The following is a 12,536-nucleotide window of genomic DNA, read 5'->3' as shown; positions in this document are numbered from 1 at the left end:
ACAAAATGGCATGTAGCTGGCTGCCCACTTACCCAGAAATAATCACAGTAGCTCCACTCGGAAGGTTTCAGCAACTGCTGCTCCGGCATTACATCAGGGTGCGGAAAAGTCACACAGTTTATCTGTAAGAAAGGAAAGCAGAAGAGAGTTAGAAGGTAATAAAATTTAGCTGATGAAAAATATGCAAATGAAAGATTATATACATGCACACCAATCAAAAAAACTACACTGAACATGTCAGTGAAGAAAAATTGGTTGTTGCATGGAAACAGCAGCTAAGTATTCCCAGAAAGCTCCTGTGAGCAAGCAGTAGCGTTGGCTCAAAGGACAAACTACTTGTTTCATAAGAGGAAAACCTTCCTGATTCAGAAGTGCCATACACAAAGTTCTCCTAGATCTCTTACAAAGCTGTGGAAAAATACCTGATACACCCTGAACATGCTCTGAACAAAAGAAATAACATAAACAATGAAGAGTACTGAAGGCACTGCTACTGGCATAGCATAGAATCATGAAATTATTAAGGTTAGTAAAAACCTCCAAGATGATCTGATCCAACCATTTCCCTACCACCAATATCAGCCACAAAATCACATCCCTGAGTACCATGTCCAACCATCCCTTAACCACCCCCACGGACAGTGACTCCACCTCCCTGGTGGAATCTCATCAGCAATTTTGGTTATGTTAGTTTCCTATGGGATTACAAAAAATGTGTTGTTTTTTCATCACATAGCCCTCCAATCTGTATCAGAAACCTTTACAGATAAAAGTGGTGCTCCTGGAGAAAGGAATAGAAACTTTTAAATCAGTTAAGCTTCAGTGCACAGAAGCACACAGCAATTTTTGGGACAGAACCCATCATGCAGACATTAAACAAAGGCACAAAAATGTAAAAGTGCTCATTAAGTTATCACAGCAGAAAATGTAGCCTGATAAAAGCACAGTGTAAGTGAAGAACGTGACAGGTAGGGCAGAACACACTGCAGAAAACTCTGGATGCAACTAAGCCCTTTTCAAGTGAAGCACCAGCAAGAGTCAGGTCTCATTGTCAGTACATAATGCTCCTGTAAAACTCCTGCTGGGCCCTCTTACTGTACCATCAGGTTCACTGGACACTAAGGATACTTGCATATTAATCAAAGAATTAACCAAAATTAGGGATGGAAAAGTATCACAAATGTAACTGTCTGTTGTTTGCTGTGGGTGTTGTGGTTTTTTTTTTTGTGTGTGTGTGTGTGTGTGTTTTGTTTGTTTGTTTGTTTTTTTGGGGGGTGGAAGGGGAATTACTTAATATTCAAGGGAAAACCAAGAAAGGATTTTGGGCAGGCAGACCTAAACCTAATGCTTCTAGGTCTTGAATCTGCCTTTGGACTATTCAAAGGGGATCAAAAAGGACACAGCACCCTGTTATGAAGAGCTGACTCTGTATAAATCCACCATACCTTATCAATGCAGCAATGCCTTTAGCTGATACAAAACGGTTCCAGCAAATCCACATTGACTCTGCCACTGTTTGCCTCCACCAAAGTTTCAGTGGCTGTCCTGTACACAATCCAGCATCTTTCTCCAACCTCCTTCTTCAGAAGGGTCACTCATTCTTTACAGAGCATACTAATTCTTGTTTCAAAGCAGGCTCAGGACCCAGGCCACATGTTCCACAACATCCATCTACCCTGGACAATAGGAGCAGGTGAAAACACTCAGTTCTTTCACACTCCGTCATCCAAAGCTTTCACACTCCGTCATCCAAAGCTTCACAGATCATAAAACTCTGGCTCAGTTCAGAGCAAATTGTGCAGTGAAAGGCACCTGCATGACTATCTTTGTCACCACATAGCCTCCAGCACTAAGCCTACCTCTGAGGAATGTTTTACTGAATAAACCTTCTGCCTCAGCTAACATTTTCCTGTTCCTTGTCAGTTCAGTCATCTCAAGACAGCACTGCAAGCCTATCTTGTCCTGGTTTTTTTGGTTAGGTAGGTTGAGTTACCTTCCCTTCTCCATTCAGGGACCAGTTCTAAAAGCCTGCAAGCAGAGTCCACTGTCCCCTGGAAAAAGCCCAGCCACAGAGAGAGCCTACAACTCTCCTCTGTGTGTGGCCAGCCCAAGCAGAGGTTTGCTGAGAAGATCTTGGGCACTGGAAAGTTCAGGTGCAAGGGGCTGCCAGCATATACTAGTTCAACACCCTGCAAGGAGAGGTCAGCAACGCTCACCCCATCAGGAAGTTCAGACAGATCAGTACAAAGGTCTTAAAAATAACAGCCAAAGACCCTAAGCAAATCACTAGTTCCAGACAGTGTCTAACAAGCACCAACCTGGATCAGTACCAAAAAGATACACAATGACAAAATACTTTGCAGACAACAGTAAGTCTCTGCTTGACTTCACAGATTGCCAAGTTCCATGACATCGCTAATCACAAGCTGCTCTTGTACCTTAGCATACCTCCCTGCTGACCATTTCTCAAATAAAATGATGTATTTTGCCTTAAAACATAAAATGACCTCAAAACCTACACACAACTGCTCTCTGTTACAGAGATGAACTGCTTGGTGTAAGTATGAAAAACAGTAGGTCATCCAGTAGCAAAGATAGAGAATGTAAAATATTGCTAGCAACAAAAATGTTATATGTAACCATGTTGAGCAATGGGATGGGAGGCACAGGTTTAAACACTCTCTGGCTTTGATACTGCATCTCACACTCACTGAATAAAACTTTGGTGACAAACACAGTGTGCATGAAACACTGCCCTGCACACAGCTACAGCATGTGCTTACACAACACTCCTCGTGGGTCTCCAGGACAAGGTACCACCTCCTAAGAGCAGTTGCCATGCTACAGTTACTTAGGTTGTGCCTCAAGTTAAAAATAGGCAGGAGGAGAAAGCAAAAGAGGTGAAAAGATTGTCTGGAGGTTTTAGAGACACTGGCAACAATTCACATCTCCAGTCATGAGCATCAATACTGCAATGTTGAAAGAAGCTATTCCGGTTTCAATCTCCCAGATTATCCTCTTACTGGTGGAGTTGCAGAGAATGTCAAGGAATGTCCCCCATGGAAATACGCTACTGAGTGAAGTTTTGTGTGGACCAAGATCATTTATTTCAACTGGCAAAGGACCAATGCTTGCCATCAAGACAATAATGCTTTCAAGGCAGATTTCTAAGGCACAACATTGTCACAACAGATGAAAAGGAGCAGTGTGGAATGCACCTCCTAATTTTATTTTGCATCCTTCACCAGATGACTGGGCATCACCCCTCTGCACATCAAGACACAGATGCGACAGATGGCAAGAAGCATATACAACACTAGTTGAGAAAGGAAACTGCAATGGAAATGCGTATTTCCTGCTAAAAATGTCACATGCCTGACAAAAATTAAACCTGTGTCATTTGGAAGCTGTTTACTAAGACTGTTACATTACTGATATGTGAATAAATAAATAAAATCACCAGAAATTCCCACACTCGGAGAGGTGAAGGTGTCCCACTGAGATGGACTGAATGCACCGCACTACTTCCATGTACACGGCAGGAAGAGAAATAGTGAGTACAGATCAACAGGTGATGAAAGTAGGGTTAAATTAGTGTCTTTCTCAAAAAGCATACTCCGATTCAAAGTTTTCTTAATAAATTAAACATTCTTCACTGCTCAGAAGTTTATACTTAACTATATCGAAATGATGCTGAATTGGCTGGAAAACATCAGTTACGTTTAGTACCACATCCAAAAGGAAACTGGTGTCAGAATTTAAGAAGTACAATACAGAAGCTTTTGATATCCTAAAAAAAAAAAAAAAAAAAAAAAAGCAAAGAAAAAAGATTATTTGTGCAGTAAAGTTAACTTACAGTTTCCTACAGAGTCCCTGAGGAAGCATGACAATTTTCAAAAATCTAGAAATATTACTAAAACAATACGCAATTGTCTAGGAAATCTTATGACTCTTTCTTTCCTTTCATCGCCAGATTTTCCTAGACTTAAACAAGAAGTCTTGGACTTAAATTTCCAAACATTTCTAAAACTTCACAATGTATCTCAGCAGGACAGGGATGACTGGGCAGGCGTTGAGCAGGACAAGGCCATGAGCTCTCATCCCATTTCATTCCCCTCTCAAACCTTTCTCTGAAATATTCCTTTCCTTGTTTCTAAAAGAAAAGATAGATGAAAAAAACACTCGTTTACCAGCTCAGTCCCATTGATGGTCTTTTGCCTAATGCCAAATCACTGTGTCATCAGTTACATTCAGAAAGTTTCTTCAAATGAAACACAACTCTATTCTCCCAGGACATGGTATCCCATTCTACCTTTTCCATTTAACTCTCCCTCACCTCCGCTACATGAACCTCAGCTTTCACAGGTAATTCTTGTCCAAAGGATTACCTCTTCAGAAGGCAGACAGCAAACCATCCAGGCTAAAACTAATGACTGAACTTTGAAAGTCACTGCAAAATCAATGCAAACCACAGACCTGCACTTCTGCTTTCTAAGTGAGCATCAACAATTTGTGCAAATGTCAGTTTCATAACAGTCTATGATACAACCCATCAGGGGCTTCCTCTCCAGAGAAAACAGACTCTTAGTGTTGGTAATATTTGTTTACCAAAATCACCATATCCTTCATCTTGTTGAAATACTCCAGACCACAACTGTCTTCAGGATTTCCAGAAGCAAGAGTAAGTCACACTCCCAAACTGCACTCTGTAGAGAAGGCACTTGCACTTCTAAAAAGTCAGAAGCTAAGTCCCACTCCTCTGCGAGGCTACAGTTGCTGAGCAAGTGTCATTACCTGATGTTTGCAATTTACCTATGACAGGATTTGTGTTTAGGTGGAGTTTGCTAGATTGAGAACTCCAAAGTTAATGATCAAACTCCTCTTTGCAGGAAGAGGTTCTGCCTGAGCACTGCTACAGACCAAGAAAAAAACATTCAACAAGTCAAGGACATGCCTTGAAACTCTGCTAACAAGAGTATCCCAAAGTTAGCTGGAGCAGTGGAGAACAAACATAACCTCCATGGAGGGGGGAGGTAATTTACATTGCTTTACAGTCCATATGAGAATGCTGTTTTTAACAATGCTTCCTTGATGCAGGCAATGGCTTAGAGTAAACAGCTGTTAAAATTAGATTGGTTTTGGCCTCTTTGATTCATTATACTCAAAAGCTTTGGACTTCTGTTGGAGAAAGGCACACACAGGGATCCTTACATAACACACAACACTTCATTGCTTTGTAGACGCTACCAGATGGCACACAGGCCAACAAACATGACCGTGAAAAGCCTAAGTCTTTACCCTGTAAGCAGCAAGTACTTCAGAAACACAGGCACTCTTGCTTTTATGTTGCTCTTGCATTACAGTGCAATCCACCCAAAAGTCTCGTCCAAACCCTCTAGCCAAGATATTCAGCTTGTGGTTTGCTCCTACCCCTCTCACCCTGACAGGGAAGAGGCTAAGAATACATTCTCACACACATTCCCAATCACAGCCACCTGGGGACCCTACAGCAAATGAGCAGATTCCCCAGGACATTTGCCCAAACCTATATTCACTTCATGACATACCACTCTCAATACTGTAATTAACAGTACATCTTCTTATGTTTAACAACTGATTTTGATAAAAAGAATCCTCAACAGTGTATCTGTTTTTTTCCTGAAAAATGTTGCTATGTGGCAATGACTGACCTGCGCTGCACTTAGAAGGGGAAACCTAAGCATGCTCCTTCCAAACCCTTGCTCCTGTCACCAGAAACCCAGGGAATCATATTCACCGAGGGACAAATCAACAAGCTGTATGTAACAATGCAGACAACAGCCTCCTTCCTGTAGTAACAGCTAACCATAATATATAAAATTAAACATTAAAATTATAACATTCCTTTTGTTGTCTTGTATTTTATACCTTGGCAATGCTCACAACTACAAGCATGCTTATTCCCTCTCCTTTCTTGGAGCAACTCAATTACTTTCTTATTTATCTTTATTATTTCCTTTTAAATAAACCATTGTACTTCCAGCCACTTCCATTAGTTTCTTTTGATATCCTTCCTGTTTTTAAACATCTGTCATGTACTGAGGAGTCCAGAATTTCACACTTTGTTCCAGATGAGGTAATCATTCATACAAAATATATTAAGATTTATAAACCCGATAGTGAGAACATCTTAACTGAACCAACTATATTTAATTATTATTATGAAAAGTAATGTAACAATAACTTCATGCTGATACCTAAAATCTTAGGCTGTATCAGAAATCTTCAGTTGCACTGGCACAAAAAAATACCTTTGATGTCTTTGAAACGCCAAAAATTGTTTTCTAGCAGGGCAATGACCCATCTCCTGCATTTTTCTATCCTTTCAGTGCTTCTTCAACTATTCAGGCTATTTCGGGGAGTGCAGAAGAACAGTTAAAAGCATAGTAAATTTTCTCAGGACACCTGATTAACAGCCAGAATCCTTAGAGAATGCCTGTTCCCTTTTTCAGTTATTTTCTTACCTTCTGGTCACCCCAGAATCACTAGAATTGAAGGCAAAAATCACACAGGAATTTGCACTCTGAAAATCTCCAAGGATGAGCAGAACTGAACAGAACTTCCTGAATTGGAAGGGACCCACAAGGATCATTCTAGATGGAGTTCCACCCTTTTGGTGGAAATCCCAAGCTTCTCATGGCACCGACTTAGTATTTAAACACTGCAAAAGTACTCGTGGTGAAAAATCCGCTCCTGCAGTCCATCCGGAACTTCCTAACTTCCTCCCTGCAACACCACCCGTCCTTCCACCGGGCACCTCCGGCAGCCTGGCTCTTCGCCTCCGCTACCAGCTGCGCTCGCCCTACGGCCACTACCCCGGAGCGCCTAGCACCCGTGGGCTGGAAAAGCAAAGCCGAGCACGGCGCCAGGCGCAGGTGCCCTCGAGGCGTTCCTGCCGCGCTGCCCCGAGATCGGTCCCCGGGATCAGCCCCAAGCGCTCTGGCTGTGGCTGACGAGACGGCAGCCAGCGACCCGCCCCCCCTTCACCCCGAGGGGGTGGCGCCGCAGACCCCTCGGCCCTGTCCGCCTCCGAGCGCTCAGGAAGGTGACTCGCAGCCACCCCAGGGGGCCGGTAGCCCACATCGGCGCGGCGGCACTCACCGTCAGGCTGCTTTCCTTGCTCTGCCTCCGCGGCGCCGCCGGGGACCCCGGGGTCTGTGGAGAAAAGTGGGGCGCATCGTCAAGGGCGCTCTCGGAGCCTAGCATGGCGGGCGCGAGCCGTGCGGGGTGGGCGCTAGGCCGCCTCCATGGCACGGCACGGCACGGCACAGGAGCTGGAGGCGGCTCTGCCGTCCGGCAGGGCCGCGCCCCTTCGCCACGGCCGATGGTGGGCCGGGCCGGGCGGCGGAGCCCGCTGCCAGCCACCGAGGCGGGCCGCCGGCCCCGCCGCCTCTCGCCCAAGCCCTCGGGGAGACACCGTTCCGGCGCTCCGCCTCTCGCCTCCGCCGCGCCGCTCTGTAGGGAGCGGCCGGGGACAGAGTCGGCGCTGCGGCCGTAACGCGGGCGCGCCCAGCGCGGTGCACGCCTGCCCCGGCCGTGCGCGCAGCCCCGCCGCCTGGGCGTGACAGCAGGAGAGCGTGTGTCACAGCCGGCCTGTCTGCTCGGAGGCGGCAGGAATCGCTTCCACTGCGTGCGAGCACACGTGAGCTGCCGCCACCGTCGTGGTCGTGTGCTGTGGCCCCCAGACTGCTCTGGCTCCCTCCCCTTGCTCCTGTGTTCTGGGGATTGCCACCCGCTATGAAGACTATGGGGACCACTGGGGATACTCTTGGTGGGGTAGGGGGGAATGTATCTGAGCTAGCCTGGGCCAGGGCTCTGTTGGAGCCCCTGAACATAGCATTTCCTTTGAGCTACAACTTGAAATTCAATGTCCAGCTAAAGTCACGTCAACAGTGAAGTGACCAGGGCTGAACATGTGAGGTTTCACACTGGCCTGCTGCTGGCCTGCAACGCACCAGCCAGGCAGTTCTGCTGCTCCATTTGTGCTGGTTGTGACAACCTGAACCAGCAGCATTTATTTTTTAGCTGCTCTCTAGGAAGCTGTAAGTGAGGCCTGGCCCTGTGCCCAGCACAGTACAGTTCTGTTTTGTTCTCAGTTGTGGCTTTTTCCCCCTTGAGCTGTTTCCAAGAAATGTGGCTGAGCTTGCCCAAGGGATCTTGCCAGCATTTGCTTGCATGATGGCTGATGCCCAGGTCTAAGCGTCCTGGAGAATGTCTGGAAGCTGCTCTCCAGCAGAAAGCCTGTGCCAAGAACAGGCAAGGAGGCAGTCAAGGCAGAGCAGCTTGGGATGGCCCAAGACAGAGGTAGGAGAGGAACAGGCCAATCTGTAGAAGAGTCTGAAGGCCTAGAGAGCAGCACTAGAAAAACACCTTCTTGCAACCAACAATATGGTCAGATGTTTTCTTTACTGAGGACTCTTCTGCAAAAGCATCCACAGCTCCCAGGAACAGCAAGCTCCCACATGGGTGTGGACATAAGCTTCTCTTAGTATTAATGCAACCAGCAGCTAGTTACAGATGCAAAACTAGTTCAGAGTTCAAAGCACGAATGAGGTGAGGACTTCAGTTTGGGAAAGCTGGTAATGTAAGAACAATGTAAATAAAGTATCATGGAGGCTGCCAAAGTGAATGAAAGAAAGAATGAAAAGGATTTTCGTCAGTGTAATGGTTGAGTCAGCTAAGCAAGGCAGTGCATGAAAATAGACTCCATGTGTATCTCAAATGTGTATCTCTGAGCAAAACGATGACTTTAGGCAAACAGGTGAACTTGAGTGAGACTCAGCACCCTAAAAGAGGCAAATGTTAGAAATAAGGTTTGGGGGAAGTCAGTTAATCTGACCTGTGCACCAAGATACATGTATAGCAGGTATCTTGAGAAATTAGATTTGTTGCACAAGGATTAATATTGCTTTTTTAAAAGAGAAGTCACACCTTGCAAATTTATTTGGGTTCTCTGAGGGAGACACAGCAGGCGTGTGGACAGGGTTGTACAGTAATGCACTATGTCAGCTTTTAAAATGGTTTTGAGGTAGGTGTCAAAACCATTGAGCTAGGTTAGGTGTCCATGTGCTCTGCCTCTAGTCTGTGTAAATTCCTCAGAGAAGAAGCAGTGTAAAAATTAAATGTGAAATGTTTGTAATGAATGTGAAAGAACAGGGAACCTGAAATGACGGATTGTATCACAGGAGATGTCATGAATTCACTGGGAAGGTAAAACCAGAAATACTGGCTCAGCTGAAAGAGCACCCCTGATGTTATGGGGCAACAGTAAAGGCCATGGACAAGAAATAGGGTGAAGGCAAAGGGGGACACTGAGCAGACAACACAAAATTTAGATCAAGAAAACAGAGGGACACTAAGAGCAACAGGCAATCCAGTTCAGCATGGTAACTGCACACAAAACGTGCATTCCACTGTCAGTATTTAAATAGTTGCACTACAGGAGAACCTAGCAGTTAACAGAGAAATGAAAAAGAGAACTCAGGTCCTATACTACCAGGGGAAAAGAGCCAGCAGGCAGGGAAGTACAAAAGTGCTACCTAGTACCTATTCAACCGTTGCAGTTTTGGCAGAGAATGAAGTTTCAGTGCTGGAGCTGGAAGAGGGCCCTGTGGCATATGATGAAATGCAGGGAATACTCTCCTGGAGACAAGAGGTGGTGCAATCAAAAGTGCAAGGATATTTAGTAAAAGATGAGACAAACAGGCAGAGGAGAGTGGCTGTTGAGTCAGCATCTTGAACACTAGCCTGAGGTGAGATGGGTGTTGCACGGGCTATATAAGTCGCAGAGGAGGGCCTGTGAAAGGACACACAGAAATGGATGAAGTAACTGAGAAAAACATTTCAGACAAATTCTTTGTGAATAATGTCTTTGGGAGGGAAGGCTGGAGCTATGTAGTAGGTTTACGTGTCAAGGTTTTGGTAGCAGGGGACCATAAGGGTGGCTTCTGTGAGAAGAATCTAGAAGCTGCCCCATGTTAGGTAAAGGCCCTGCTGCTGACCAGAGCCGAGCCAATAAGCGATGTTGTTTGTGCCTCTGAGAGCATATTTAAGAAAGGAAAAAAAAAATGCTGCACCACACAGCAGCTGGGAGAGTGAGAGGAGTGAGGAACAGTCTTGCAGGCACCAAGGTCAGTGTAGAAGGAGGGGGAGAGGTGCTCCAGGCTCCGGAGCAGAAGTCCCCTGCGGCCTGTGGTGAGGACTGTGGTGAAGCAGGATGTCCCCCTGCAGCCCATAGAGTACCACAGTGGAGCAGGGTTCCACGCTGCAGCCCGTGGAGGAGACCACGGTAGAGCAGGTGGCCCTGCACCGATGGAGGCTGCCACCTGTGAAAGACCCCTGCCAGAGCAGATTCCGGGCCGGACCTGTAGCCCATGGAGAGGAGACCACGCAGGAGCAGGTGACCTGGCAGAAGCTGCTGCCCGTGGAGGACCCAGGTTGGAGCAGTTTGCTCCTGACGGTTGGACCCTGTGGTATGGACCCATATCTGGAGCAGTTCTGGAAGAGCTGCTGCCTGTGGGAAGCCCATGCTGGATCAGTTCATCAAGGACTGCATCCCGTGGGTGGGACCCCACAGCACAGGGGATCAGAGTGACCGAGAAGGAGCGGCAGAGACAAAGCGCTATGGACTCACCACAGCCCCCATTCCCCCGTTCCCCTGTGCCGCTCAGGGGGAGGAAGTGGAAGAGGGCTGATTGGGGGAAGGCGTTTTTAGTTTCTTTCCTTTGTTTCTCACTTTTCTAGCTTGTTAGTAATAGGCAATAAATCTTACTGTCTCCCTATGCTGAGACTGTTTTGCCCATCATAATTACTGGGCGATCTCCCTGTCCTAATTTCAGCCCTTGAGCCCTTTTGCATCATATTTTCTTCCCCTTCCTCTTTGAGGAGGGTGAGTGAGAGAGCAGCTGTGGTGGAACTTGGCTGCCCACCCTGGTAAAACCACCACGAGCTGCAAGAAAATACAATGAGAAAGACATGGACAGATCTGCACATCTAGAGGTAGGCCCATATTTTAGGCTAGAAGGGCAGGAAATTTTGGAGGGTCATTAACAGTGACTGAAGGGATTTTTCAGAATCCTGAGGGATTTTTCAGAAAGGAGTGATAGGGCACAAAAATTCAAAGTATTTTGGCATTTTGCATTGTTTTGCCAGTTAGACATAAAGACTGACTTTTCTAGATGTAATGAATATGACAGATTTTTTTTAAAGAAAATGCCTTTAAATATCCTACTCTGACAGACTCCTAAACTACTTAAGCAGACACCCACATATGACTTTGTACCACTGCTTGGATTTTTTCCCCAAAACTTACCTGGGGTTCCCCACTGGCTTTCCGGAGGCTCCTATGACCAGAGTCTAGTTGGTGTACTGGCGTCCCAGAAATGTGGTAGCCATTCACTGTAAGAACATGAAGAGTGAGCAGGCTTGCTGTAGGTAGCAAATGCATAACTACACATTTTAAAAACTAATCATATAATTGAATATAAATGCATGTACTCTACTGAAGATTAGCACACAGGCCCATTCTCCTCTCAGCATCTTGCAGTAGGCTTTTATCAGCAGTTATGACAGGAGTTAACTGAGTTGGAAGAGTCAAGGAAAAGAGGCCCCAAGTCATAGGAGCATAGACTGGTTTGGGCTGAAAGGGGCATTAAAGATCATCTAGTTCCAAACCCCTACCGTGGACAGGAACACCTCCCACCAGGCCAGATTACTCAAAGCCCCATCCAGCCTGGCCTTGAGCATTTCCAGGGATGGGGCATCCGCAGCTTCTCTGGGCAATCTGTTCCAGTGTCTCACCACCCTCAGAGTAAAGAATTTCCTCCTTATTCCTAATGTAAACCTACCCTCTTTTAGTTTAAAGTTATTATTTATTGTCCTTTCACTATACTCCCTGACTCCCTGACAAAGAGTCCCTCCAAAGCCTTCCTGTAGGCTTCCTCTAGGTATTGGAAAGTAGCTATAGGGTCTCCCTGGAGCCATTTCTTTTCCAGGCTGAACAGCCCCAACTCCCTCAGCCTGTCTTTGTAGGAGAGGTTCTCCAGCCCCTTGATCATCTTTGTGGCCTTCCTCTGGACTCTCCTAATACTTCCATGTCCTTCTGGTGCTAGGGGTCCCAGAGCTGAATGCAGGGCTCCACGTGGGATCTTAGTAGAGTAGAAGGGGAAAATCACCTTCCTTACCCTGCTGGCCATGCTTCTTTTGATGTAGCCCAGGATGCAGTTGCCTTTCTGGGTTGCAAGCACGCACTGCCAGCTCATGGCAAGCTTCTCGTCAATCAACATCTGCAAGTCCTTCTCAGGGCTGCTCTTAATACGTTTTCCACCCAGCCTGTATTTGTGCTTGAGATTGCCTTGGCCTAGGTACAGGACCTTGCATTTGGCATTGCTGAACTGCATGAGATTTGCACAGGCCCAACTCTCAAGTCTGTCCTGGTCACACTGGATGGAATCCCTTCCCTCCAGAGCATGTCAGCTGCACTGCACAGCTTGGTGTCA

The 12,536-nt window shown here is 46.2% G+C and overlaps 1 protein-coding gene across 5 annotated transcripts in view; it reads right to left on the bottom strand.

Annotated features, from left to right (window-relative positions):
• GAS7 (growth arrest specific 7) overlaps nucleotides 1-12,536 on the bottom strand; it is a 108,240-nt gene that overhangs the window by 33,474 nt on the left and 62,230 nt on the right. For 4 of the 5 annotated variants that reach the window (XM_084298600.1, XM_084298602.1, XM_084298601.1 and 1 more), the window contains 3 exons: nucleotides 11,351-11,436; nucleotides 7,141-7,194; nucleotides 33-122 (listed from right to left, as the gene is read on the bottom strand). In XM_084298600.1, coding sequence (XP_084154726.1) covers nucleotides 33-122; nucleotides 7,141-7,194; nucleotides 11,351-11,436 — 230 coding nt within the window. The remainder of the gene's footprint in view (nucleotides 1-32; nucleotides 123-7,140; nucleotides 7,195-11,350; nucleotides 11,437-12,536) is intronic. The other variant, XM_084298603.1, reaches the window with a different exon arrangement.

The sequence above is a fragment of the Netta rufina genome (genome assembly GCF_964035555.1).
Source record: "Netta rufina genome assembly, chromosome: 19".
Taxonomy (NCBI): Eukaryota; Metazoa; Chordata; class Aves; order Anseriformes; family Anatidae; genus Netta; species Netta rufina.
The sequence above is the reverse complement of the archived record's forward strand: the minus strand, read 5'-3'. Positions and strand labels throughout refer to the sequence as shown.